At 52.9% G+C, this 26,000-nt stretch overlaps 8 protein-coding genes across 8 annotated transcripts; 4 read left to right on the forward strand and 4 right to left on the reverse strand.

Annotated features, from left to right (window-relative positions):
* Positions 1 to 298: 298 nt before the first annotated feature.
* On the forward strand, positions 299 to 6,837 carry BJY04DRAFT_226536 (sulfatase domain protein; the record flags this gene model as incomplete). Its single annotated transcript, XM_073718433.1, has 9 exons — positions 299 to 745; positions 856 to 975; positions 1,062 to 1,460; positions 1,540 to 2,175; positions 2,258 to 2,632; positions 3,109 to 3,140; positions 3,843 to 4,168; positions 4,212 to 5,939; positions 5,988 to 6,837. Exons 1-9 carry the CDS (start codon positions 649 to 651, stop codon positions 6,835 to 6,837), a joined length of 4,563 nt encoding a protein of 1,520 aa, XP_073573333.1. The 5' UTR covers positions 299 to 648.
* Positions 6,838 to 7,938: 1,101 nt separating this feature from the next.
* On the forward strand, positions 7,939 to 10,961 carry BJY04DRAFT_226540 (cellobiose dehydrogenase). The gene is made up of 8 exons (XM_073718434.1): positions 7,939 to 8,119; positions 8,188 to 9,687; positions 9,751 to 9,875; positions 9,922 to 10,015; positions 10,060 to 10,108; positions 10,156 to 10,247; positions 10,305 to 10,574; positions 10,643 to 10,961. Exons 1-8 carry the CDS (start codon positions 8,062 to 8,064, stop codon positions 10,834 to 10,836), a joined length of 2,382 nt encoding a protein of 793 aa, XP_073573334.1. The 5' UTR covers positions 7,939 to 8,061; the 3' UTR covers positions 10,837 to 10,961.
* Positions 10,962 to 11,118: 157 nt separating this feature from the next.
* On the forward strand, positions 11,119 to 12,574 carry BJY04DRAFT_184807 (type 1 glutamine amidotransferase). The gene has a single exon (XM_073710672.1). It carries the CDS (start codon positions 11,308 to 11,310, stop codon positions 12,304 to 12,306), a length of 999 nt encoding a protein of 332 aa, XP_073573335.1. The 5' UTR covers positions 11,119 to 11,307; the 3' UTR covers positions 12,307 to 12,574.
* A 454-nt stretch (positions 12,575 to 13,028) lies between these two features.
* On the forward strand, positions 13,029 to 14,430 carry BJY04DRAFT_226543 (isopenicillin N synthase family dioxygenase; the record flags this gene model as incomplete). The annotated part of the gene is made up of 2 exons (XM_073718435.1): positions 13,029 to 13,190; positions 13,282 to 14,430. 2 exons carry the CDS (start codon positions 13,029 to 13,031, stop codon positions 14,125 to 14,127), a joined length of 1,008 nt encoding a protein of 335 aa, XP_073573336.1. The 3' UTR covers positions 14,128 to 14,430.
* On the reverse strand, positions 13,936 to 16,528 carry BJY04DRAFT_226545 (Zn(II)2Cys6 transcription factor; the record flags this gene model as incomplete). The annotated part of the gene is made up of 3 exons (XM_073718436.1): positions 13,936 to 15,250; positions 15,298 to 16,235; positions 16,288 to 16,528. 3 exons carry the CDS (start codon positions 16,526 to 16,528, stop codon positions 14,228 to 14,230), a joined length of 2,202 nt encoding a protein of 733 aa, XP_073573337.1. The 3' UTR covers positions 13,936 to 14,227.
* A 49-nt stretch (positions 16,529 to 16,577) lies between these two features.
* Positions 16,578 to 18,311, reverse strand: BJY04DRAFT_26499 (uncharacterized protein). Its single transcript, XM_073720037.1, has 6 exons — positions 18,202 to 18,311; positions 17,758 to 18,151; positions 17,543 to 17,704; positions 17,341 to 17,493; positions 17,152 to 17,274; positions 16,578 to 17,093 (listed from the first exon to the last, which is right to left on the reverse strand). Exons 1-6 carry the CDS (start codon positions 18,260 to 18,262, stop codon positions 16,853 to 16,855), a joined length of 1,134 nt encoding a protein of 377 aa, XP_073573338.1. The 5' UTR covers positions 18,263 to 18,311; the 3' UTR covers positions 16,578 to 16,852.
* Positions 18,312 to 18,597: 286 nt separating this feature from the next.
* On the reverse strand, positions 18,598 to 21,176 carry BJY04DRAFT_226547 (major facilitator superfamily domain-containing protein; the record flags this gene model as incomplete). Its single annotated transcript, XM_073718437.1, has 14 exons — positions 18,598 to 19,176; positions 19,254 to 19,345; positions 19,414 to 19,534; positions 19,604 to 19,694; positions 19,766 to 19,873; positions 19,946 to 19,997; positions 20,047 to 20,100; positions 20,160 to 20,319; positions 20,371 to 20,441; positions 20,504 to 20,557; positions 20,620 to 20,701; positions 20,760 to 20,839; positions 20,894 to 20,971; positions 21,024 to 21,176. The coding sequence occupies 14 exons, from the start codon at positions 21,174 to 21,176 to the stop codon at positions 18,885 to 18,887; spliced, it is 1,488 nt and encodes a 495-aa protein (XP_073573339.1). The 3' UTR covers positions 18,598 to 18,884.
* Positions 21,177 to 22,008: 832 nt separating this feature from the next.
* On the reverse strand, positions 22,009 to 25,577 carry BJY04DRAFT_184810 (kinase-like domain-containing protein). Its single transcript, XM_073710673.1, has 3 exons — positions 25,239 to 25,577; positions 24,959 to 25,171; positions 22,009 to 24,912 (listed from the first exon to the last, which is right to left on the reverse strand). The coding sequence occupies exons 1-3, from the start codon at positions 25,554 to 25,556 to the stop codon at positions 22,378 to 22,380; spliced, it is 3,066 nt and encodes a 1,021-aa protein (XP_073573340.1). The 5' UTR covers positions 25,557 to 25,577; the 3' UTR covers positions 22,009 to 22,377.
* Between the last annotated feature and the right edge of the window lie 423 nt (positions 25,578 to 26,000).

The raw sequence follows: 26,000 nt of genomic DNA on the forward strand, positions 1-26,000 counted from the left end.
GACAGCCAGTGAACAATCTTGTTAGTAATATTAACGCTTAAGATATAATCTTATAGGTCTTGGGATCTGGAAATTGAGAGTTTCCTCGGACATTTATAGCTGATAAGAAGATTAAGTGCACACGTAAGCAGCGCACGATGCATAGCCTCCCAGGCAGTTGAAGCGCTGGATATCCAACCTACTATACCATCAAGATTTCCATGTAACTCTAGCCTATATGCCTCTCTACTGATCTCAACGATGCTGTGCCTACAGTCAAGGGCTCCCACGTTGAATGGAATATTCATACTGTTGTACGCATACGCATAGCAGGATATCGTTTCATCATCAGCCAGCCACTCACCCAAACACGAAGACCTCAACATTCTCCAGCACTCGCACTGCATAAAAAACACCTTATGATAGGTCACAACATGACAATCACCTGCACAACACCCCTGCAAAAGCCCCGCCAAGCCACCTCCTCACACCCTTAGAGTCAACCGAGGTCGGTGCTGCCGATCAAAGCGCGGGGAACCGAACCACCCGGCCACGGCCACGGCCACGATTCTCAGGGATAACCTCACTTCTTTTTCATTCTGTTACGCCGTTGTCAGACCAGATCATATAGACTGTTTATTCGTGTATCAAGACCAAGAGCCAGCCAATATGGTGTCCTTGAAGGATACGAGTAGCACCACCCACCCGGTCGGCAACAAGGACTATACGCAGAGCACGGTGGTGATTATCGGCGCTGGGATATCGGGTATTTCTCTCCATCCCATTTCCCGTTTAATTCGTTTTATGCCCTTCCGTTTGCGATGCGAATGAATCTGAGTTTATGTTTGAATATGGTATGGTATTGACGCTTCCAAGGAATGTGCATCGCAATCGACCTCCTCCGCCGCAACCACCGCAACTTTGTGATCTTGGAAAAAGGCAGCGCCGTCGGCGGGACATGGAACGATAATAAGTACCCTGGGTGTGCTTGTGATGGTATCTTCCCTTTCCCTTTCACACCTTCCTTCTTCCCCTTCGCAGCTAGAAGAGAAAAAACAACACTAACTAGATACTAAAACCAGTCTGGAGCGCCCTCTACAGCTACTCCTTCGAGCAACGCTCCACCTGGACGAGGGAATACCCGGGCCAGGAAGAAATCCTCACTTACCTCACCGGCATCGCCTCGAAGTACGGGCTGTACAGCCATATCCGGTTTAATTCTGCCGTTGAAGCCGCGGAGTGGGATGAGGGGAATCGACTGTGGAAGATCGACGTCAAAGTCTCCGGCGTGAAAGACGCACAGTTCCAAAGCGCGTACGAGCTGTCCGCGAATATCCTTATCGGGGCCGTCGGGCAGCTGAATTTACCCCGGTGGCCCGAGATCCCTGGTATAGAGGGGTTTAAAGGGAAGAGCATGCATTCGGCGCGGTGGGACTGGTCATATGATTTTGCGGGGAAGAGGGTTGCGATCATCGGGAATGGTATTTCTTCTTTTTCCCTTCTCTTTTCTTTCACTGTTGGGGGGTTCGAGTGTTGTGTTGATACTGATATGCATGACAGGCGCGACAGCAACGCAGATCGTCCCTGAAGTCGCCAAATCCGCCGCCCACCTCACCGTCTACCAGCGCACCCCGCAATGGATCATCCCGCGCATGGATATGCCCGTGCATCCGGCCCAGCAAGCTCTCCTGTCGATCCCGTTCCTGCGCCGCTGCAAACGCGCGGCGATGATGTGGTTTCGCGAGCAAACGCACGACACGATCGTGCAGCTGGACTCGAAGACCTCGCAGGAGGTCCGCGATATGGGCGTTGACTTGATCAAGAAGGGTCTCCCGGATAGATCTGAGCTGTGGGATGTTCTTACCCCGAGTTACCCGCCGGGGTGTCGGCGGATTCTTGCATCTGATGACTACTACCCGGCGCTGGGGAGGGAGAATGTGCACCTGGAGCTGCGGGATATTGCGCGGATTACGGAGACGGGGATTGAGACGGTGGATGGGGAGGGTAGTGAGTTTGATCTGATTGTGTATGCGACGGGGTTCCGGACGGTGGAGTTTCTGCATCCGATTCAGATCAAGGGTGCGGGTGGGCGGGAGCTATCTGAGGTGTGGAAGGGGGGAGCGACGGCGTATTATGGGGTTACGGTGGAGGAGATGCCGAATTTTGGTCTGTTGTATGGGCCGAATACAAATTTGGGTATGTTATGTTACCTTCTCCCAGTCTCAAAGTCGAGGTTGTTCATGGCGAGATGTGAACTGATACTGATACATCGGGGCAGGCCACAACTCGATTATTCTCATGATTGAAGCGCAGAGCCGCTACCTGGCGACGCTCATCGACCCGATCATCCGCGCAAAAGCACGCGGCGACGCTCTCGCCATCACGCCGAAGACCGAGGTTGTTCGGGCATTCAACGACGAGCTGCAAGAGCGGCTGTCGAAGAGTAGCTTCGCGGACCCCAGCTGCAGCAGTTGGTACAAGACGTCGGAAGGGCGGATCACGAATAACTGGCCCGGGCGGGTGGTCGAGTACCAGCACGGTCTGTCTCAAGTGCGGTGGACGGATTATGCGATCCAAGGGGATGCGAATGGGGAGTATATCGGCGGGAAGAAAGAGACTCGGATTGGGTTTGTGGAGGAGGTGTGGCCGGTCAGTAAGGCGGCTGTTGTTGCGGGTGTTGGGGTGGCGGTCGCTGCGGGGGGATATTATCTCAAGGGGAAGAGGCGGCGGTAGCAGTCTGGAACTCTGGATGGATTGCGGCGCAGCTATTCTCGTATACTGAAAGAACTAAAGATAGGCTAATGGTAGGCTAAGCGTTAGTCAGAATGGTGAGACATGTGGGTTCATCGAGAGAAAATTCGATTAGGCTTCCGTATTCAGTGGTTGATCTCAGGAGTCGGTTCAACGGTTGCCAGTGGCAGCGAGAGAAGCCGGAGAAAGTTCAAGCTTCCAAGTTCACCGCATCGAACAGAGTTCTCTCCGCACTGAGTGACAGCCGACTGCAACTCAAGCTGTCAAGCTTGAAATGTTCCAGAAGGACGGTTGTCTGGGCGTCTTGGCAGCCAGCAGAGTTGAGTGGGGAAAGTAATTAATTTCTGTGACTAAAAGGAGGACCGTGATCTCATCCAGTTCTCAATTTTCCCGTCAATCCCATGGCTGTCGTCGCTGCCTGTTCCTTGGGGCCGCCTACCACCGTTTACATCATGATCGACTGTTGTACGTATACGAGATCTTTCTTCTGCGAGATCAACATGCAAATCAAGGCAGTGTTGTTGGGGGACAAAACGGCTGCAACAGTTTATAAAAACAGAGAGCCAATGGAGGCCGCGGACTGCGATCCATCGAGGCTGAGAGGTGCTTTGTCGTGAGTGGTGCACGCCCCGCAGGGTCCGATCGGGCGAGTCCGACGCTGCCTCAACGAGAAGGTGGTCTTGTGTCCTTGCTTTCGTTCTCTTTGTTGCTTCAGGGGAATGCCATTGCAGGAGGCAATGGGATCTGATATAGAAATTACGAAAACAGCCCAGGCACTTCCTGCGTAACACCCTTCCCCTGACAGATGTAGTACAACACTCTTTGAGGCTTGAGCACGCGGACTCCTGCTATAAATGGGGCCACGAGTCGCCAATCAGGGTCCGCTCGTGGCAAAGGTTGAAAGGGTCCATGTTTTGCACAGTTGGAGCTTCGCTGGCTTAGCTCGTTCAGCCGGGCACTGGTGGATTCATTGGAGTTATGAATTCACCATCCGCCGCTGCCTTGACGGGTTTTTCATCTTCATCTCTCTTCTCTCTCCTCTCTCCCTCTTTTCTCTCTTTCCACTGCGACAACAGCATGCATCACCACTAACACGCTAACACGACGGCAAGATGAGATCCGTCACCCACACCAAACTCCTCCGCAACTGCACTGCCATCTGGACCCGTCTGCGCTCGTCGCCTGCCGATTTCTTCGATGTGTTTTGGGACTGGACGAGGCGCTTCTTCTTCACCCTCGCCTTTTTCGCCCTCTTCTCTGCAAAAGCCCTGCACCTCTTCGCCCATTTGCATTCCCTCCCCGCACACAAGTTCCTCACCTGGGGAATCACCTTCTTCACTCAGGATGTGGCCTGCACCCTGCTGGTGCGCATCCTCACGCAAAAGTTCCCCTGGCGCTGGCTAGACGGAATTACCGCGGCTATAGTGATTCCTTTCAGGTGTGTGGTGTCCTCTTTCTCTGCAACTAGGCTAACTGTCTAGCTTCGCGATGTCGGGAATGGCGTCGGCGAACATCTCCTTCTACTTTACAGCCGGCGCCGAGATCAACTGGCGGCAAGCGAAAACCTTCCACCGTGACGCAGCCGCCATTCGAACCCTCCTCACCGGTCTGACTGGCTTCCTCATCGTCGAAGCCATCCTTGTTGTATGCGCCTGGTTTGTGGCGCCCTTTACCCACCGCGTCGTCGGTGGCATCCTCCACACCCTCGCCGAGCCGTTCAAGCTCGCTTTCAAACCGATACAGCCATTCCTCAGCCGGTGGTACTCGCTCGCTCAGTCGCGCGTTCGGGAGGTTCGATTTAGAAGGCAACTGCCTGATCCGGATATCTACGAACACATTGCGGTGGAGGATTACCATGACGATAAGAGTGATGATGAGGAGGATGCCTTTTTGTTGAACTCGGGCTCAGCATCTGCCTCGGGGTCACACTCCCGACCCTCCACACCACAGAAACGCCTCTCTCTTGCCAGGCGATTGCTTGTCTGGCTCCCGCTAACCTTCCTCGGCTGTCTGCGAATCGCCCGACCTGCGTATCCGTCGTACATATTCTTGTCCGGAGCGCTACCCTTGACGCCATTCGCGGGAATGTACCGACCAACACTAGGAGAGCAAGCCGGCAATATCCCAGATTACATCTGGCTCGAAGGGCAGACATCGCTATCAAAACCGCCAGCATGGGACTGGATGCCGAAAGAGACGTTGCCCGGATTCGAAGACTGGAGTGGAAATCGCCAGCACTACACGCCATCCAAGGACCCGCTCCACCTGTCGAACCTGCAGGAGCCGGTTATCGATTCATTAAAGGATGTACTGGCCAGCGGCGGCGTAAACATCAAACATGTGATCCTCCTAAAACTCGAAAGCACGCGCGCGGACGTCTTCCCCCTCCGCAACGGCTCCTTCATGTGGGACAAGATCGTCGACTCGTTCGACGGAAACGAAATGCCGCAGAGCGCCATCGCCACAGTCGCAAACCTCACCCGCACAGCAGAGTACCTGACTGGATTCGACTCCGGCTTCAACGAAAACCGCACGGAGCCGCGAAAATCTTACGGCGGTCTCAGCGCCAGCAACGCCTTTACCACCGGAACATACACGATCAAGAGTCTGGCCGGCACCGTCTGCGGAATCACACCGCTGGTCGCGGACTTCAACCGCGAGTACAAGTACCACCTGTACAACCCGTGCATGCCGCACGTCGTCAACGCCCTCAGCCATCAAAACGACATCACAAACGAGGACGACTACAGAACGTGGCCGTGGACGTCTGTCTGGATGCAATCCGTGACAGACACCTACGACCATCAAAACAAACTAACCCCGAAGATGGGGTTCCAGGATATATATACGAAGGAACGGATCGAGAAACCGGATGCGAAACACTACCCGCTTCGCTATAAAGAGGTCAATTACTACGGCTACCCAGACACGGAATTAGCGGATTATCTCCGCGACGCGATTGACGATGCGGAGGAGAATCATAATCGACTCTTCTTAACGCATTTGACGGGAACGACGCATCATCCGTGGGGCATGCCGGATGACGAGTTTGAGAATATCATGGGCCCGTCATTTAAGGGGAAGAACAACGATATGAATCGGTATTTGAACACCATTGGCTTTGGCGATCGCTGGATCCGGCAGATCATGGATATTCTCGAGGAAAAGGGGATTGCGAATGAGACGCTGCTCGCAATGGCTGGTGATCAGTAAGTTGCACTCGATTTCTGATTATGATTGTATGCTGATGATAACAGCGGCCTCTCCCTCCCCAACGACGGCGGAATCACCCCCTACAGCAACCCGCACGTCGGGAGCTTCCACGTCCCCATCGTCCTCGCGCACCCGCAGCTCCCATCCGTCGAGGTCAAAGACCCCGTCATCTCGAATCAGATCGTGCCGACGATAATCGATCTACTCATTGAATCCCACTCCCTTGGCCCAAACAGCACCAAAGCAGCAAAAGACATCCGCGGGCTATACGAAGGCCAATCCATGATTCGCCCGATGTACCACGAAGCAAACGGCATGCAGGACTGGCAGTTCAGCGTGATGAACACGGGCGGGTCGTGGCTGGCCGTGCGGTCTGCGGCGCGGCCGCAGTGGCGCATCGTCATCCCGCTAATCGACGATGTCGAGTGGCGGTTTACGGATATCGAGAAGGATCCGCAGGAGAAGGATGCCGTGCGGAGTTTCAGCTTCTTTGATATGGTTGATACGCTTTGGGCACGGTATGCGGATGAGGAGAAGAAGAAGCATGCGACGCATCATCAGCATGGCGAGGATGAAGATGATACTGATGAGGAGAGTGACGGCGAGAGCGATCTAGATGAGCGCGATGCCTGGCCGCAACCTCCACCTCCACCTCCCGGTGCGCCGCCTCCGCCTGGACACCCGCCTCATCCGGGCCATCCTCCTCCGGGACATCCTCATGGGCGCCCGGATCATGATCGCCCTCCACCGCCGATTACCATCTCGCCTGGTCGGCCGCCGCCGGAGCATCGGCCGTGGGAGCCAGAGGTTGTGACCTGGGCGCGCGACGCCGCGCACATGGCGGAGTGGTTCATTGCGGATAACTGGCGGCGGTATGAGTATAAGAAGCGGTAGGGAGGAGCTATAACACCGTGAAGAGCTTCTAGCGCCATTCGCTCTGTCGATCTGTATCTTCGATATTGCATCCACTCGACGCCATATTGGACCTCTCCGATACCTTGCACATATTTACACCACACCTTACTTGAATCTCCCTCGCCATCTCATACCGACATCACTTACCACATTTCTGCGACCTGCCAACGATCCTCGACACCTTTTTGCTACATTTTGATGTTTACGTTACGGAGCATAGCACGGCATTTGTACATTTACTGTTTGATCGATTGATTGAAACAATCTGGTTTGGTTTCAGATTTACATGCTAGCTTACTGATGATACCCACGAACTAACGATGACTTTACCCAACGCGACAATGACAATGACCTTCTCAAGCCAAAGCGACACCCCAGTTCCAATCTTCTTCCAATGCAACATCTCTTCTCTCCGTGTCGAATGACTTTAGTGCACCACCTATAGCAAACGTAGCATCCATCCATCCATCCGTTTCCATTCCCTCTCATCCCATGACCTTGACTTGAGTTGACATCGATCGGATCCTCCCCGATCACATTCCCCTCACCCCCCTCTACAATCTTCTCACCGTCAGATTCCCCCTTCTTGGGCAAAGAATCCAGATTCCTGACTTCAATCAACCTGAAAAGATCACCACGGACGCGGGCCGCGGCGCCCCACGCCGTTTCGCATAGACTCCGGAGGACGGAGTCGAGTAGTTCCAACCAGAACCAACATATTCGTCACGGTGCTCACGGAGGTCCAGCGAGATTAGGCTAATCTACCCCAAACTGCAGGTGTGAAATCTTGGTTCAGCCTTTCCTCCGCAGCGGCCGAATCTGACACGGCGGCTGCCAGGGCTAAGGAGCTTCCAAGGATGCCAAGAGGGTTCTGGCGCGTTTGATGCGTCGGGAGTACTGCACCCCCTGTTGCGCTTGGGTCCTGGTTATTGATTCCTGTAGATCTTTATCTTGATTTGGGGTTTGTAGAGGGTTGCTTATTCTGGATCTCTCTGATTCGCTGCAGGTGGCTTGTGCAGAAAGAGCGAGGTGGTTGGGTTTGAAATGGGTGGTTATATATTCCGCTTCTTCCCTGTCTTCTGTCACTGAGAGAGAGTGAGACCCTTCGTCCTGGCGACGACATTCAATTCGATTCCTTTCGCTCCGCTCCCTTGGTTTCACTTTCTTTCCGCTCTTTTTCTCACTCGACTTACGTACTTGAATATGTTTTCTCTCCCCGGCGGACTGAAATCCACCCTCGCGGCCCTGGCGGTCGCCAGCTGTATGTTTTACTTCCCTCCAGCAAAGAGAAAAGAAATAAGCCCTAACCCTCCTATTTAAAAAAAACAGTCCTCCCCCTCTCAACCGCCCAATCTAGCACCCCCACGCCATACACCGACCCGGATTCCGGAATCACCTTCGACACATGGACCGTCGCTCCAACCTCCGCCGCCGCAGGGCTAACCTTCGGCGTCGCCCTCCCCTCTGACGCTCTAACGACCGATGCAACCGAGTTCCTGGGCTACCTCTCCTGCAGCACCGCCACGGTGGGGGCAGGATGGTGCGGGATCTCGCTGGGCGGAAGCATGAACTCGAACCTGCTATTCATGGCGTACGCAGCGCCCGAGGGAGAAGACGTGCTCACGAGTCTGCGGTTTAGTTCCGGGTATGCAATGCCGGATGTATACTCTGGCTCGGCGAACGTCACGCAGGTGTCGTCGTCGATCTCCGAGGAGAAATTCGAGGTTCTCTTTCGCTGTGTCGGGTGTCTATCCTGGGACCACGAGGGTGTAACCGGGTCTGCGAAGACGACGAATGGCCGGCTTGTGCTGGGGTGGGCGCAGGGTTCCGAGGCTCCTACCAACGGCGCTTGTCCGGATGAGTTAGCTGTTGTGCAGCATGAGGCGCAGAGTATCTTTGTTGGGATCTTTGATGGCGCGCCTAGTGACCAGTATGCGAGCTGGGCGGAGCTCGCGACGGAGGTGGTCCCGGGGTCTTGTGAGGGTGGTGGTGGGGATCCGGATCCGGAGGATCCTGTTGGTGTTCCTGTCCCGAGTAATGCGACGTACGAGTATATTATTGTTGGCTCGGGGCCTGCGGGGATGGTGTTGGCTGATCGGTTGAGTGCCTCTGGGGCGAAGACGCTGCTTATTGAGAAGGGTCCCCCGAGTCTGGGTCTTTGGGGCGGGGAGTTGAAGCCCGAGTGGCTGGAGGGGACGGAGCTGACGAGGTTCGATGTCCCTGGGCTGTGTAACCAGATCTGGGTTGATAGCGCGGGGATTGCGTGTCCGGATAATGATCAGATGGCAGGCTGTGTGCTTGGGGGTGGGACGGCGGTGAATTCGGGGCTGTGGTGGAAGCCGTACTCGAAGGATTTCGACGAGGAGTTTCCCGCGGGGTGGAAGTATAGTGATCTCGCGCCGAGTGTGCAGAAGGTGTTTGGACGCATTCCGGGCACCACGACGCCAAGTCAGGATGGACGGCTTTACCTGCAGGAGGGGCCAAGGGTACTGATCAATGGTCTTTTGAACGCCGGATGGAACTTCTATACCCTGAACGAGAGTCCTGAGCAGAAGTATCGGTCTGTTGGGTACAGTCCGTATATGTTCAGTGAGGGGCAAAGGAATGGGCCGTTGGCGACATATCTGGTTTCGGCGAGTGAGAGGGGGAACTTTGATCTCTGGGTGAATACGAATGTGCGCAGGGTTGTGAGGGAGGGTGCTGTCGCGACAGGAGTGGAGGTGCTGCCATTCAACGAGGGGGGGTATGAAGGTACAGTCAACTTGGCTGAGGGGGGCAAGGTCATCCTCAGTGCGGGTGCATTCGGGAGTCCAAAGGTTCTGTTCAGGAGTATGTCTTTCTCTTCGTCTAACGACTGCAAAGTCTACATTGATGCCGTGCTAACGACAATAGGTGGAATCGGACCGGAAGACCAACTCGCTATTGTGAATGCCTCTGCCACAGATGGAGAGAGCATGATTTCCGAGGACCACTGGATCACCCTTCCTGTTGGCGAGAACCTGATGGACCATCCGAATGTGAGTGCTATCCATCCAGGAAAGGGGATTTTTCATTAATTAATAGACCGAAATCGTCGTCCACCACCCCGACGTCGTCTTCTACGACTTCTACGGCGCATGGGATGATCCCGTCGAGGCGGACAAGAATAGTTATCTCGGTATGTCCCTTTCAACTGAGAAGGAGAAGAGCTAACAACAGCAGAAAGCCGCACCGGCCCTCTCGCGCAGGCCGCGCCAAACGTTAACCCTGTGTACGCTCCACCCACATCTAAAAAGAATAGTACTGATCGTGCCTTAGCTTTTTCGACCAAGTCACCGGCCCCGATGGCATAACCCGGCAACTGCAATACCAAGCCCGCGTCGAAGGAAGCCACGGCATCCCAGACGGCCGTATGTCCCATCCCGTTCTTCTTTATTGCTCATGAACACGAACTAAGAAACCAACAGAAGTAATCACTATAACCCAATACGTCGGCCGCGGCCAGACCTCGCGCGGCAGACTCACCATCAACAGCGCCCTCAACACCGTCGTCAGCGACCTCCCCTGGCTGGCTGATGAAAACGACACCGATGCGGTAATCCAGGGGTTCCAAAGACTGAGGGACAGTCTAAGGAATGTCTCGGGGCTGACATGGGAGTATCCGACGGCGAATATCTCGATCCCGGATTATGTGAACTCGCTCCCGGCGACGGGGAGGGGGAGTAATCATTGGATGGGTGGGTTTCCTTTAGTTCCCTTGGGAGATGTTCGAGTTCTGCTGTGGATGTGCTAACAATGTGTGTAGGATCCTGTAAGATGGGCTCGGACGATGGGCGGGACGGTGGCTCAGCGGTCGTGGATCTCGATACGAAGGTCTACGGGATGGATAATCTTTTCGTGGTTGATGCGAGTATCTTTCCTGGGATGATCAGTACGAATCCGTCGGCCTATATTGCGGTTGTGGCGGAGAGGGCGGCGGAGAGGATTCTGGCGCTGTAGTGGTGAGAACGAGTATGAATGGGATAGGGTGGGTGTGAGAGGGTTTCGTATACTATTGGAAAGTATTTCTTAGTCTGTACCTATTTCATACCATCTTTCTACACTGGTTGAAGCATATCTAACCCGTCAGAGCATTGATCGAGGTGGCACTGTATAATGGCTGCCTGATATACGCACAGGCCGAGCGTATGGGCAGGGTTGCTCTCGGTAGTGGCTGAAAGAAAGATAGACTGCTGCCTGATAAGAGCAGTACCCCTGATCACCAATCCTGCCAGCCCTATGCATCGCTAAACTGGCGACCTCAAGGAACTGCTGCTGGCAAGCCGAGAACGATGACGTCCGGCGGCTCCACTATACAGGCACTTGACGTCAAGCCAAGAGTCCCTACACCTGGACATCCTGCATTAATATTTCCTCGCGCAATCCTTGCAAGCTTACAGAAACGGAAGCCGAGTAGCTTGGCAGGACAATATGGTCCAGCTCATTACGTTGCGCTGTGCTGTCGCTGTCCGGATCCCGCCCTATATAACCCGACCGTTCCTCCGCAGCACACCCGCCAACCTCCTCAAACAACGCACTCAACTCCATACCTCAGCCTCAACCAAAATGGACCAAACATACCGCCCCTCCCCCTCCGCCCCCGTCGTCCGCATCATGGTCCTGGAAACCGACGTCCCCCACCCAGACACCCAATCCGAGCGCGGCTCCTTCGGCCGCATCGTCCACGAGCACTTCGCCGCCGCCGCCCGCGCCCACCACCCCCCACTCGGCGTCGAAACAGACCAAGTCTTCGTCGTCTCCGAACAAGGCGGGCGCATCCCCACGGTATCCGAATTTGACCGCTTCGACGGCCTCCTCATCACGGGCTCCGTCTACGACGCACACGCCGACAACGAGTGGATCCTGCAGCTGCTAGAGCTCTTACGAACCCTCTGGATCTCCCGGCCGGATTTCCACTTCCTGGGCGTCTGTTTCGGACATCAATTACTTGCCCGCCTGCTCGGTGGGGAAGTTGGACCCGCGCCGACCCAGGACTGGGAACTCGGCCATAGCCGCATTAACCTCACGAGCGCTGGCCAGAGACTCTTCAGGACAAAAGACGACTATATCCATCTGCATCAGATGCATCAGGATCAAGTTCTCAATGCGCCAACTGCGTCAACGGCTGGATCGGACCTGCTGGGTCCAGAAACGGAGGTTGTTGTCTGGGGGCGCAGCGACCATACGCCTGTTCAGGGGCTGTATATCCCTAACAGGCTGTTCACCTCGCAGGCGCATCTGGCGTTTGATGAGGATATGGTGAAACGGCAGATTCAGATTCGGGTTGATAGTGGCGGGATTGAGGATTTGGAGCATGCGGATCGGGCGGCCGAGACGGCGCATCTGGAGCATGATGGGGTGGAGGTTGCGAAGGCGATTTTGCGGTTGTTTGTTTTTGATGATGATGGGACTGGGCAGGGGAGGAGGTGATAGATAGAAATTTGAGGTGGGAGCTGCTGAGATAGAGGTTACCTGTGGACCTAGACCCATGTTCACAATGACCTAGCAGTTAATAGACACATCGCGCCTACCGGCAGGGTTGTATGAAGTGAAGTGCATCTGTCTGTTATCGCTCGGTGAATTAAGTATCAGTGGTATTTACAATGCTTTCCTGGTCACTGGCCAATTCGATGAGTGCATCTAACCTACCTCAGGCGACCCGTCATGTATGGGTAAGAAGGGGATTATATATATTAGATAGACAGATATAGTAGACGGTTTAATATCCAGTCATCGAGGGTCCCAGGCAGAAGCCAAATATATTTCTCATCGGCTTATCTCTATCCTGGTTCTGGAGCAGTAGAACCTCTATATCCACAGTCGGGATCTCCTGCTTGTTCAGCTGTATCATGCGGGTCAGAGGCCCACCTCGGGATCTCCATCCTTTTTCATCAGTTCTTAAACGGACTACTGCACGGTGGGAGATAAGCATACTCCGATCTTAGGAGGGTCGAGATCTCTTTCCTGTTGGAAAATATCTTATCTCACCTCGTATAGCGGTAGTTAGGAAGAGACCCCGAGGTCGAGATGTATATATACCACCCACGGTTCTATATCCTCATCCTCCAAGCAACAAGCAAACAACAACCCAAATCATCCTCGATCTCATCGCATACAAACCCTCAGCGACCCCTCTCCAGCATCAACCCACCATGTCCAAAGGAACAACCCTCAACATGGCCCACTTCTTCGGCACCTCGACCGAAAAAGCCACCTTCTGCTCCTCCCTCCTCGCAACACTCAAGCAACGCGGCTGCGTCAAGCTCCAAAACCACGGCATCCCCGACGAGGAAATCCACAAGCTATTCGACATGGTTCGTTCTTCCTTCCTTCCTTCCTTACCCCCCTAAGCACAATACAACACCCCTCAAAACACAGCCAACACAGCTAACAACCATCTTCCAGACAAAAAGATTCTTCTCCCTCCCCCTCGAACAAAAGATGACAATCAAACACCCACCCCAAGCAAACCCAAACAGAGGCTACAGCTTCATCGGGCAAGAAAACGTCGCCAACATCTCCGGCTACGAGAAGGGCGTCGGGCCCGGTAAAACGCGCGACATCAAAGAAACCCTCGACATGGGCTCTGCTTCCGACTCTCTCGTTGATAATCTCTGGCTTGCCGAATCCACACTGCCAGGGTTTAGGGCGTTTATGGAATCCTTCTACGACAGGGCTTTTGAAACAGAACTACATATCCTCTCAGCCCTGGCAATCGCCCTTGGTGTCGATGGCGAGAAACTAAAATCCATGCACGATAAAGCAGAGAATGAGTTCCGGCTGCTGCATTACCCGGCCATTCCGGCCTCTGAGCTTGCGGATGGGTCCAAGACGCGGATCGCAGAACATACGGATTTCGGGACGATCACGATGCTCTTTCAGGATTCGACGGGCGGGTTACAAGTTGAGGACCAGGAGGAGTTGGGAACGTTCAACGATGTGGAGTCGTCTGGCCCGACGGAGATTATTCTCAATATCGGGGATAGCCTGCAGCGGCTCAGCAATGATACCTTCCGGGCGGCTTGTCATCGGGTTACCTATCCGCCTACTGTCTCTGGTGCGGGGGATGGAACGCGCAGTGGGGAGGAGATGATTCCGGAGCGATATTCGATTGCGTATTTCGCGAAGCCGAATCGCGATGCGGTGTTGCTTCCGCTGAGGGAGTTTGTTACTGACTGTACGCCCTGTCGGTATGACGAGGTGACGGCTTGGGAGTGGAATAATCGGAGGATTCAGGCGTTGTACTCTTAATGCTTTCTCTTTCTCTCTAGTTAACGTGTGGTTACCTACGAGGAATGGATGTTCGACTCAGACTCAGTATCTATGCTCTCCCGCTGCTCAGCGAAGAATATCAACATAGAATCGGCCAACTCCCCGTTTCTCGACAGATATCCATCCATGTGGGAATCGATGTGGTGGATGCAGCTACCCCGGTCTGTAATTCATCCCGCTTCTTCCAAACCTCGAGTAGGACCTCCTTGGATGTCTTGTATCCCGCCCACCCGGCTTTTGAAAAGCCGTTATCGAGCCACAGAATGGCCTGCTGTCGTTGGGGTTGTGCCATTGCTTCTGCCCCTGCGATGAAGGCCGGCCATGCAGTTCCCGGGCCGAGCAAGCCATGTCGGATGAGGGCGTCGTCCCACGCGTGCAGGGCTGAGATCACACTGTTGACGGAGTTCTGTAGCAGCAATGGATTGATCTTTCGCACCCGCCGGAAGAAGAAGATTACCAGCGCGGAACTTAATGCTTGGACCATGAACATGTGTGGTTTCGTCTGCTGTTTAGTCTCTCCGTGCCCTGTGGCCGTGGTTGTGTTGGGCGAGGAGTGGCGAGTCTGGAAAAGGCAAATGGCGTTTTCGAGGTACGCTGCGCGTGGCTGGAGGGATGCGAGGATCTGTGCGTCTCGGGGCTTCTCACTTGGAGATAGCCGGTCGATAACGTTTGCGAGGCGCGTGGTTTGCGATACAAGGCTGAGCCAGGTCTCGGGGACGCCGTAGATCTGCATGTACATGTTTCCCGGGCTTTGCAGGGAGGTTTCGAAGTGGATGTCTTGGCCGTTGTGGTCTTTATCGGTGTCAGTGGTTGAATCGAGGGTCTGCTGTGGCTGGAGGTGGAGGAAGTTGTCGAGTGCGATGTCCGACTTGATTGTATTATTAGGGTGGCTATTCATAGTAGATAGAGGCCTTGTAGACGGCATTACACGCTGGTTGTACGCGACGTTGGTGCTCTCGGATACGATACGCATCCAGGCGTAGACATTGTGTAAGGATCGTGCACGCCGAGAAACGGCTGGTTTCTTTAGCCCTCGCCAGCGAATTAGATGCTCCATCTCTGTTAGATACTGACGAGTGTCGATCTCGTTACCGGAGAGTATCTGCAAGGTTCAGCTATGGGTATTGAAAAAATTAGTGGATTACGCACCGCAGTGGCGAGAATAGCGCCAATTGCAATAAGCTGCTCCTTATACTTCGCTTTTCGCGGGAGTGAGCACTCATTCTGCAGGCTCTCGTGTAGATGCCGTTTTGCAGCGGCATATGTATGTGAAGACAAGTCCGACCAGTAGTTCTCTCCCCGCTCGAGGGCAGGAAACGCGACTGAGTTGAGGGCTAGGTGGAAGGCCGAAACAGCAATCAAAGCGTAGAAGTTTGCGATATTGGCGTGTTTGATCTCGCTCCTGCTCTTGTGGAGGACGGTCAAGTCGCTCAGCGTGACTAGTGCTAGAGGGAAGCTGAGGGTTCTCCAGGTTGATTTCTCATTGATCGGGAGTGATCCCATCTGATCAATCACTTCGTCATTGAAATGTCGCAGGAGTACAGGGGCTTCGGATATAAGATCTAGCTGTGGCCAATATGGGTCTTGGGAGAGTGATGGCTGTAGACAGCGTTCTTCTGGCCAGATTGAGGATCCCATCACTGCTGCGTCTGGAGTATGTGGGAATGATGAGTCCGGCTGAGCAAACAAGTCACCCCACTGAAGCAAGTCAATAGGGCTTGCTAATAGGTCTTCAAGAAAGTGGTGCTCGTTGAACGATCGGTGATGATCCGTGAGTCCATCGGTTAATGAAGGAGGATGTCGCTGTGATGGAGAGGTAGACCTCGCTGTCGCAATACTCTCAGATCCGCAATAAGCGGTGGTACATCGCTGTTGGGGAAATGCGATATTATCGACAATCTCCTGTGAGCCAATACCAACCTCGGTATTGTTACTAGAAGCCAACGTGAAAACGCTAAACGGTCCGAATGCCATTTCTGGATTTCCCTGATGCAGGCATTTCGACCTCTCGTCAAGATCATCAAGAGCTTTCGTCACTGAACAGACACCCTCGGTCAATGACCTACTCATGGCCTGCCTCGCTGATTCTGCATCACATCCAATCAGCCCCACTCTGTCAGTTCATGGATATAAACAAACCACTGTACAGATACCTCCTCGAGGATCGTTCCTCCTCACTCCCAGCAACCTGCGGCACACTATCATACACCTCGGCCCCTGTGAGAACCATCCAGCGGAGAACAGACGAAAAGTCGCATTTCAGTCCTGATATCCGGCACCGATTGCATGTCGGAGCGGTTTGGTCGCACTTTAGATGTCGGGTGCGGCACGCTTTGCACCCTCCGAAGGAGTGTGTTCGTTTCGGTCGGGATGGAGGCATGGTCGGACAGTGTACCGATATCTGAATAAGTGGAATCGGGCAAGCTCATGTTCGCTGGGGGGAATATAAGCCATCAGGAAAGAGATAGCGAGGTTGGAAAGGGGAGGTCTTTCCGATGTAGTCGTCCGCCAATGAGACGCCGTCAAGGTCGACCCCAATGGATTGACAACGATAACGGTCTTTGCATTGAGTTGTTCTCCAGTAACGACTGGAAAGGTTACTTTGCTGCCGCTGGCGTACATCTTGAAAACTAAACTCTATAGATCTGACAGGTCTACTCTACGTCTACCCACAACAAAAGTGAAATCAGAAAAAAAGGCTACTTCAAACCAACATCCCGATGATAACCCAAACACTTAACGCGATACCACCCCCACCAATCCATCCAAGTCCCTGATATCGCGGCGAAACTCCCGAGCACTGGAAATACTCATCCACCGTACTCTCATTTAGCGGCGTGCTATGTGTGGTTTTGAGCTCGTTCAAGAGCTCGTCGCAGTCGAAATCTTTGATGTCTGAGTCGATATGGATCCGTGTGAAGTCGCGCAGGTTGGGGAGGTTGATTCTGATACAGCTATTAGTTGTTCTGTTTCTGAGAGGTGAGTGAAGGGATGTAGGCGTACTCGGTAACATTCCCTGTAAACAGGAAGTTCTCGCCTGTCTGAACGGGTAGGGTTATGTTGAGTGCTTGGTGTGGGATTGCGATGAACTCGTGGGTGTATTCTTGTAACGCTGGGAGGGAGATTCTGCAAGAGTCAGCATTGCATTGTCTCTCTATTCCTTCTTGGTTTTGGGAGCTAAAGGTAACTCACGAGGCAATGTCACCCCGAATATACGTATTCCCCTCCATCGTCCTTAACCGAGGAAAATCAACGGCGATCGGCGTTGCGCCAAAGAGCTTCAGGTGGAGTGCTGCCCAGTCGCAGTCGCTGCATGTTATGGCTGTGACTTCGGGGGTGGACAGTCTATACACGAGTTAGTTACCCTGCTCTCATAAGGTGAGACATGACAAACCTCGTAACATTCCCACCAACCTGGAAGTTGCCGATCCGCTCAAGAGCCGGAAACGAGAGGTCCATCGAAGTGGTCGCGTTCATGTAGGAGAAGTTCTCACAGTTGATCGCATTGCAAATGTCGAATTTCGTGCGCACGTAGCGCAGGGAGTCGAATGTTTGGCTAAATGTGTCAACACATGTACTGCTATATTCTTTTTGAATCAAGATACACACCTCTTGAAGTTCCCTCTTAAAAACACCGAGCTCACGTTGCTCAATGCTGGAACGCTCAACTCCACCTCATCGCCAGTAAACGCGACATGCAGTGCCTCAATACCTCTCAGCTTGGGGGCGGAAACTCTCCTCAAGTCATCCAGGCCTGTAAGGATCAAATTGTCCTCGTAGATTTCAAGCTCAGGCAGATCGAGTTCGGTAAGACTACTCCCCGGATAAAGCACAATACTCTGGATGCGCGTGATATTGCGCAGTGTAAGTGATCCCGAGTAGTCAACTAACGATAACTCTCCCGTAATTTCCGTGCAGTTTGAAGTAATCCTATTGAGCTGCTCTTGTGATGAAATGGTGAAGTTGTGGCTGGCGGTGCATTCCTGCGCCACAGTGAAGGACCCTGAATTCGATCAGCGGTCGGGTTCTGGAGCGGGTAGGCAAGGGGCGTACCGGACAGGGGGAATGCGAGCGTTATTGCCCCGCGTAGAAGCGGGAGGGAGTGTAGGCGCATACTCGATGCGATAATGTCATCAGAATTGATGGAGTGAACTGGCAACAACTGATGGGAGCTGGAGAGAAAATCCCCTGACGGGGTCGTTGGCGCTGGGTTATCGCCAAGCGCTGGGCGGCTACCCCTCCGCCAATCTGCGGTGGTCAACGCCCGACTGCGGGGACTAGGCGGTATTTTTAGCCTGGTCTAGGCTTCCGTCATTGAGCCTCTTTATCAGTTTGCTATCAGATCAATACATGGGAGCTCTCAGAATGGATCAAATTGGTAAAATCACCCCCATAGGTACCTCCATGTGTAATGTGCTGAGCCTGGGTGTAATCTTTAACCCGACCGCTGCCCCCGCGGCGACTCCACCTGCCACGCCAAGCCCCACAGGCCCTTGCGTTTCCATGCTCTATCTAGATTTGGCGCTCTGCGGACCATTCGAATAGTATTACTTATTCCATAACCAGGTTATTGCTCTTGTTTCCTTAGGCAATACCCCAAGACCAGATTGTCTGTGCCCTCAGCGGGCGCTGCCCTCAGAGGCTTAATCCCAGCCCCTCTTCAAACACCCCATGCTCTCCTCTGCCATACCGGCCTACCTAGCTGCAAACCAAATAACCCCTATCCACACCTCACGTCAAAGTTCCTCGCGTGATTGCCTTTCCTCCTCAACAATCTTTCTCCTCCCCTCCCTCCAAAACCCAACCTGCGTCGCGATAAACATACATAGCGCCAAACACGCAAAGCCCAGGTACAACTTCGCGCCAACACGCCACTCCGGCGCCTCGCTTGCGGGAAATGCGGCGATGGGCACGAATGCGTTTAGCGCGTAGGAGATGATCGTCCCGCTCGCGAAGAAGATTGTCCGGACTTCAGGTTCGGATTGCAGTCTTGTTGAGGCCCAGGAGCACAGGAGCATTAGTGAGACTCTGCACATTTACCAATAAAGTTAGTTAGGGGGAGCAGGGTTGGTGGGGTAAATAGAAAAGTGAGGGAGGGTACGTACGCTCCAACATAATTCATGTAATACCCGACCATATGCGTAGTCTGGTTCTCGGGCTGGATGACGAGGATTATGAGGGATGTTATGTTGATTGACTTGATGAAGTTAGCTCATACCACATTTTCTTTGACATTATTAGATAAGGATGGAATAAATAACTCACCGAATGGAGCAATAGGAACGGAAACCTGCCAAAGCGATCACTCAGTCCGCTAAAGACCACTTCCGCGACGAGCTGAATCGCCTGTCCGATAATCGGGAGGTAATTTAGCATTCCGACGGAGCTGGGGTGTTGATTTCGGTCAGCCTGCTACGGCAAATAGGATTGACATGGGGAGAAGGTGTAGACGCACTACTTTGCACTTCCATCGGCATTCTTGAGCGATTTCAACCACAGGTTGAAATAGTTTGTCGGCACGGTGTTGCTGCCGATTGGCCAGGACACTGTTTGTTGCAACTGTATCAGTATACTGTACGCGCGCTAGGCATCGAGGGGATAGGAGATGGGTACGTACAGACAATCGCCCAGAAAAACCAAATCTTGAATGTCCGCAGGAAGCTCTTGGGGGTGATTCCTGTTTGGGGCTTTCGGCCGACGCGGCGGGCCCGGGCGAGTGCGATCTCTAGATGATAGTTAACTGTCTGTCAATATTTCGAGGGCTGAAGGGTTATAAAATCGGAGAGGGGAGGACTACCGATGTGCCGGTCTTTCAGGTAGAACTTGGTGAGAGGGTTTGGTTTTTCAGGCTATATCGTCTGTTAGTTGTTGCTGATGGGTAAGTTATCTGTATCGTACATATCCAGGTAGAATGATGAACGCTAGTAGCGCGACGAAGATAGTGCAAACGCCCTACAATGGAAAGTTGCTTGTCAGCCTAGGGGTCGCTTAGAGAGGACTCCACGTATTACGTTGATGATGAAAGCCCACCGCCACCCAGCACGCCCCATTGACCCATTGAGATTCTCAGCGAGAGACCCTTGAATAGCGCCTGAAAGCATTGCGCCAACTGGTTGGGCAATATTGTAGATGCTCATGCGCAATGCGAGCTCGTGCGGAAGATACCATTGACTGTGTGTCTTGTGAGCTTATTCATTGCATTCAGCGAGCAGGTAAACAAACCTGATAATGGTATAATAACCGGGCCAAGCAGTTCCTTCGAAAAAGCCGATGAGGAAGCGTAGACCGTAGATCTGGGTATGTTAGGCCAATACAGGTGGAAGATTTATGTGGATGGGACAAATTCGACACCCACTTGATTTGCGTTTGTAACTGTTGACAGGCAGCAGGTGAAGACACCCCATAAGACCTAGTTATTCTCTGGTCTTAGAAGCTGGATCAAGAGCGCAAGAGGAACCAAAGAGGACGTACCTCACAAGCAGGCAGCCACACTGAAGGGCCAATATAGGAGACTAAGATGCAGGATGGGAAAAGCATCACCATGTACCCAATGCTAAACCGGGTGAGCAAAGGTATCTGTGATTAAGGGATATTCTACCGTGCGGGCTTACTTGAAATAGGTGGTAAAGTAGTTCAACTCATTCCCGTAGAGGTGCAGATCCTCTTTCATGCCGGAAACGTATGCATTGTTCTATACAAACGTCCATTAGTTTGGCTTGACACAGGGTAGCTTGCTTGAGCATACAATGTTAATTTGATCCAGGTACTTGAAGACATATCCCAAGAATCCAATGGTTAGCAGGCCTAGGTCCAGCCTCCATAACTAAGAAACCTAATTAGCTTTGCGTCAGCAGAGGGGCAATGCTAGATCATACAAACGCTCGTTCGGCTTTCGGGTCAACTTTGCCATCGGGATCGCTGTGGACTTGATCGATACTGTTCGTATTGTCGTCCGATGCAGTGTCGACCGTGCTTCGGGCAGACTTTTCATGAGGCCCGACTGTGGTGTCCGTTTTGAGCACAGCCATATTTGGCAAACTGGCAGTAGCTGCAGTAGGAATGTCAAATCACCGGGTATTGTTCAGGTAGAAAGAGCGACGGCCGGTCCTCTTCTTAAGGCCGAATCCCGCACGCTAGACAAGACGCCGCGGGTCTTATCTAGATTACGCCATGTTTATGGCGTCAGATGCGGTATATAAACGTGCTGAGTTTGGCCTCGAAGTCCTTGGCTGCTAGTGCACATTAACGCCAATCGGGCTTGTAGCATGCTGCCAGTATGTCGTCGTCCTTATAGAACATCCATGAGCTACGTGTATCTGAAAGCCAAATACGTGCCTAAGTGTAGCAGAGTAGTAATAGCCTCTCGTTAACTATTATTTCTCGCGCGGCGAATGCCCCTCTCGCGAAATATATGGACGAGAAGGCGTGATATACCCAGAGCATCGTTGGAGAATCCCTGCAAAGATTCCGCTTTATGAGCAATAGGCAATGAGTTTGCAAAACGACCTCCAATTCGCGTCATTTTAGTCTATATCATTCAACACGTACATAGTCAAATGAGCGATATACATGAAGCAAGTCTTGAGGTAAATAGTCTACGCGTTTTGCCGCCTTATTAACCGCGAACAAAACTCTGCTACATCCAGGTTGGTGCCAGACTAGTATAACCGTGCCGGCTATTATGTTCGCCATACAAGGGCTCAAGTGCCTCTGCGAGGGGACCTTGCTAGCGGATCCTTGGAGATCTGATAGTCAGTCTGTTCGACAAGCGAGATAAATCGTGATATATATAACGTCTATTGATACTCATGAAGAGCCATAACCACAACCATCAAACAAAATTTGGGATTCATGAAAACAGGCCGGTAAGTCATCGAGGTTGAGTGGGGGTTCGACGCTTCCCACTGCGGCCATCTCGCACCAGTAACTCTAGCCAAGTTATCGGTTACATTCCAGGAGGACACCTTCAGAACACCAATCGGTGGCGCCTGTAGCACCATCTTTGCAATATCATTGATTAATTCAGGAAGCACTGTTGTAGTCACACCATGCACTTTCCCTCTGCTCTGCGCCTGTGGCGGCAACAGAGAGATACCTATCAGAATTACGCTGATAATCGGCCCTCAACCAGGGCCATGGGTCGCTCGCAAAGCTTTGCTCTGTCACTCTTCGCGTTTAGTGTAAACAAGGACTGCGCAACGAATCAGGCTGCAGAGGGCGGACAGCATATTAAGCTGTTAAGGGCAGCCTTAGATGCTTCTGAGCCCCGTGGAGAGCGGTCCGTGTTTCCTTGGTATCTTGATGCTCAAAACCCAGTAATTTGACCCTTCTCTCGTACGCTAGGCGAAGCCTTGCTTCCGCAGTCTTGTGCTGAGACCGTTTGAGTAGGCACTTTCCAAGATAATGCAACGAAGTGACGGTTTCCTGGTGCAAGGGCCCAAGGACACTCTCCTGGGTATCAATGATTGATTCGAGGATTGTGGCTGATTCGGCGACCTTTCTCTGCTTGTATAGATTGACACCAAAATAGTGCATGGACGAGAGTGTATCCTTGTCGTGAGGGCCCAATGCAGTCGAACGGCCTTCCGCTGCAGCACGGAATACAGGCTCTGCATCCCACCACTTGATCTGACGAAAGAGACAAACGCCGTAGTTATGTTTTGTCCGGAGTAATGCTGGATCCAGCGGCTCAAGCACCTTTTCCTGCGCTTCCATGGCTTGCTTGAACAGTTCCCGGGCACCTCTCACGTTCCCCTTCGCCAGGTCTACAAGGCCATAGTAGTAAGAAAGACCTGCTTTAAGCTTTCTGACTTGGTCGTCTCTTGGCTCATTTTCCGACTTCAAGGTTTCCAAGTTTCTTAGTGTTGCAATAGCACCGCCATACTCCCCACGGTCAAATTCACACTGAAACTTGAGATAGCCCAGTTGCCAATTCAGTGGGTGGCCCGGATCTAGTGCCTGCTGAGATTTGGAGAGAACAGCACTAAGGATCTCTTCTGCCTCGCCTCCCTCGCTTTCTGCAAGGTGCGACTCCGCAAGCAAGCGTGCACATTCGAACTTCATGAGACCAGCCAGTTCAGGGGCCGCTATGTATCCGTCGTAAGCAGTACGCAAGAATGTGACTGCTCGAACATAGATTTTTCCAGCGTGGAGATAGCGTCCCGCGCTATATGCAGCCGCGAGAGCATGGGGATGCAATTCGGCTCCGTTGTTTGCGTAAAGGCCGTACACATGCGACTGGACGCTGGCTGCGTCATCGAACCAACCCTGGGCATAGTATACCTCGGCACGCTGACTGGCTGCATCGACGGTCTTTTTGGATGTGTATCCCAGCGTTTTCAGGCGGGCTTCGAATACCTTGAGAAACCATGACTCTGCTTGGTCATAAAGCTTGGCTTTGTAAAAGGAATGCGCGGCATTGGCCGCCGTGTCGAGTGTTTCTCCGTGCATAGGCCCGAGAGTCTTGCATTGCCCTTCATAGAGTATTCGAAACCAATCGGCTGCCGTTTGAAAGGTTTGATGGGAGAATAGAAGCTGTGCAACACGGTCGGAAGTACTCAAGGTCAGTCGATGCACAGGCCCGATTGTCTCCTTGTATCCTTCATAGGCAGTCTGATACCATGCGAGAGATTTCTTGAGCGCCTTTTGCTTGTCGTAGGCCGCACCAAGCAGAAATGCAGCATCTGCAGCTTCTCTGCTTGCTCTACCTGATGTTGCCGTCCTTCCTTGATACACCTTTTCAAACCACGTTATAGCATCCTCTAAGCGTTCCTCCTGTGAGCAAGATTTGGCGACCCAGAATGCAGAGGTGAGGGTGTCTTCATGGGTTGGTCCGAGTGTTCGCATTTGGGTCTGGTACAGCTGTTCGAAGGCTTTCGCAGCCAGTGCAAACTCCTCTCGCTCAAATAGTTCATGGCCTCTCATTTTTTGACTTTCGGGACTCGAGGCTGTGGTTGCCGTGTTTCTCTGTGTTTTGCCACTGGCAAGCTTCACATCGCCTACTTGCGCAGTCACTTGAGGCAGATGTTCTGCCTTTGCTAGTTTGTGTGAAGACGTAACAGAATTCAACGACCCGAGAGGCTCCTGTCTCCCTAACTCGGGCCGATATGTAACTCCTTTGTCGTTCGGTATGGAATTCCGCACGTCCGACACGGCATATCCCCGGTGACATGCCTCCTGAGGTAGTGTTACCACCTTTGCAGGTTTGTGCGGGGAAGAGACAAGGTCAGACCAGGCTTTAGAAGCCTCAGATGTATAAGAGGAGTGCGAAGCATACTGCCCTGGTCTTATGGTTGTAAAATGCTCCGGATATTGCACGATCGACGATGGTCCAGCCATGCTTTTGATCCAGCTATGCTCCAATGCCTTGCGTACAGGCAGGCGTCGTTTCGGATCAGCAGCGACCAGCGCTTTGATGAAGTCATGAACCTCCCCTTGAAGCCCCCGGGATATTAATGCTTCAGCAGGATACCTACCATCTCGTGTCCACGCGTTCAAGTCCAGCTGCCGCTGAAAAGGCATGCTCTGGGTTAGGATATAGTGTGTGACAACCCCGAGCGACCAGATATCGACCATGTGGGTATACGCCGCCTCTGTCCGATCATTTGCGAAGTAGTTCTGCTGCGCGATGATCTCCGGCGCAACAAAGCCGGGTGTCCCAGCAATCGTATGAAGAACCGTATCCCCGTCCATCGCCCGTTTGCTGATACCAAAATCGCCAATCTTAACCCACCAGTCTGGATGTTTCTGCACCACCAGAATGTTCTAGCTTGTCAGCCGGTGATGTCGGAACGGTCATGCAGAGACTTACCCCCGGTTTCAGATCCCGATGCGCAAACCCATTCGCATGCAAATGGCCCAGCCCATCCAGAATCTGCGAAACAACCTGTTTCGCCTCCCCCTCCGCCAACGCCCGCTCCTTTAAATGCCGTTCTAAATCCCCCAACTCGAAAAACTCCATCGCCATGAATATCGACCTCGAGCTCTCGTACCACCCGAAGAATTTCACAAACATCCCGTCATACTAACCAACCACACCATGTCAGCCCCGGAGATACAAAAACTAACATGAATAGATAGCAAGGACAAACCTTCGGCTGCGAAAACTTCACCAGCGCATACAATTCCCGCTGATACTCCGTTTCCTTCTTTGAAATCTCCTTGACAGCTCGCAGTTTCTGCTCGGTGGCATTGCCATTACCAATGCCATTGCCATTTGTACTTGCGCACCGCTCCAGCCATACATCCCCGTACGCGCCGCGCCCGAGCCTCCTCTCACGCCGCCATCGCTCTTCCTTCTTCCGTTGGCGCGTGGGGTTGCTGGTGTCGGAGACTTCGTGCCCGACGTAGTCGTTGTAGAAGCGGGCGATTAGCCGGGAGTCTTCGACGAGCTCGGTGATGGTTGCCATTAGAAAACCCGGTCAAAATAAAGAATGTAGTAATCAATGGTAAGAAGTTAGAGATGGGGGAGAGAGCTGGACCTGCAGCTGTCGCACTGAGCTGGGCTGAGTTGAGCTGAGCTGAGGGGTTCGCGCCGTTGAAATGCTGCTAGCTAAGCGCTCAGCGCTCAGCCCCGATCAGGTGACGGCGACTGGTTGGCTGCGGGAGGGTGTAGAATGGAGGCATTCTTGTTATCTAGGGTGGAGGAGGGGGGTTATTAATAGGAAGTCGGCGCTTAAAATGCATGGTAGTCGCTGTGTAGATATGCATTTTGATGGAAATAGAAATATTGGGTTGCCGCCGCAGGGTCCCAGGCTTAAGTTTTAACGCCTGGTTATACTATTTTTAGACAAGACTACATAGGCACAGGCGCAGGCATACCATGTCAAAATGCATGGACTTGCCAGATCCTC

This window comes from Aspergillus karnatakaensis, assembly GCF_047715665.1.
Source record: "Aspergillus karnatakaensis strain CBS 102800 unplaced genomic scaffold BJY04scaffold_14, whole genome shotgun sequence".
NCBI classification, from domain to species: Eukaryota; Fungi; Ascomycota; class Eurotiomycetes; order Eurotiales; family Aspergillaceae; genus Aspergillus; species Aspergillus karnatakaensis.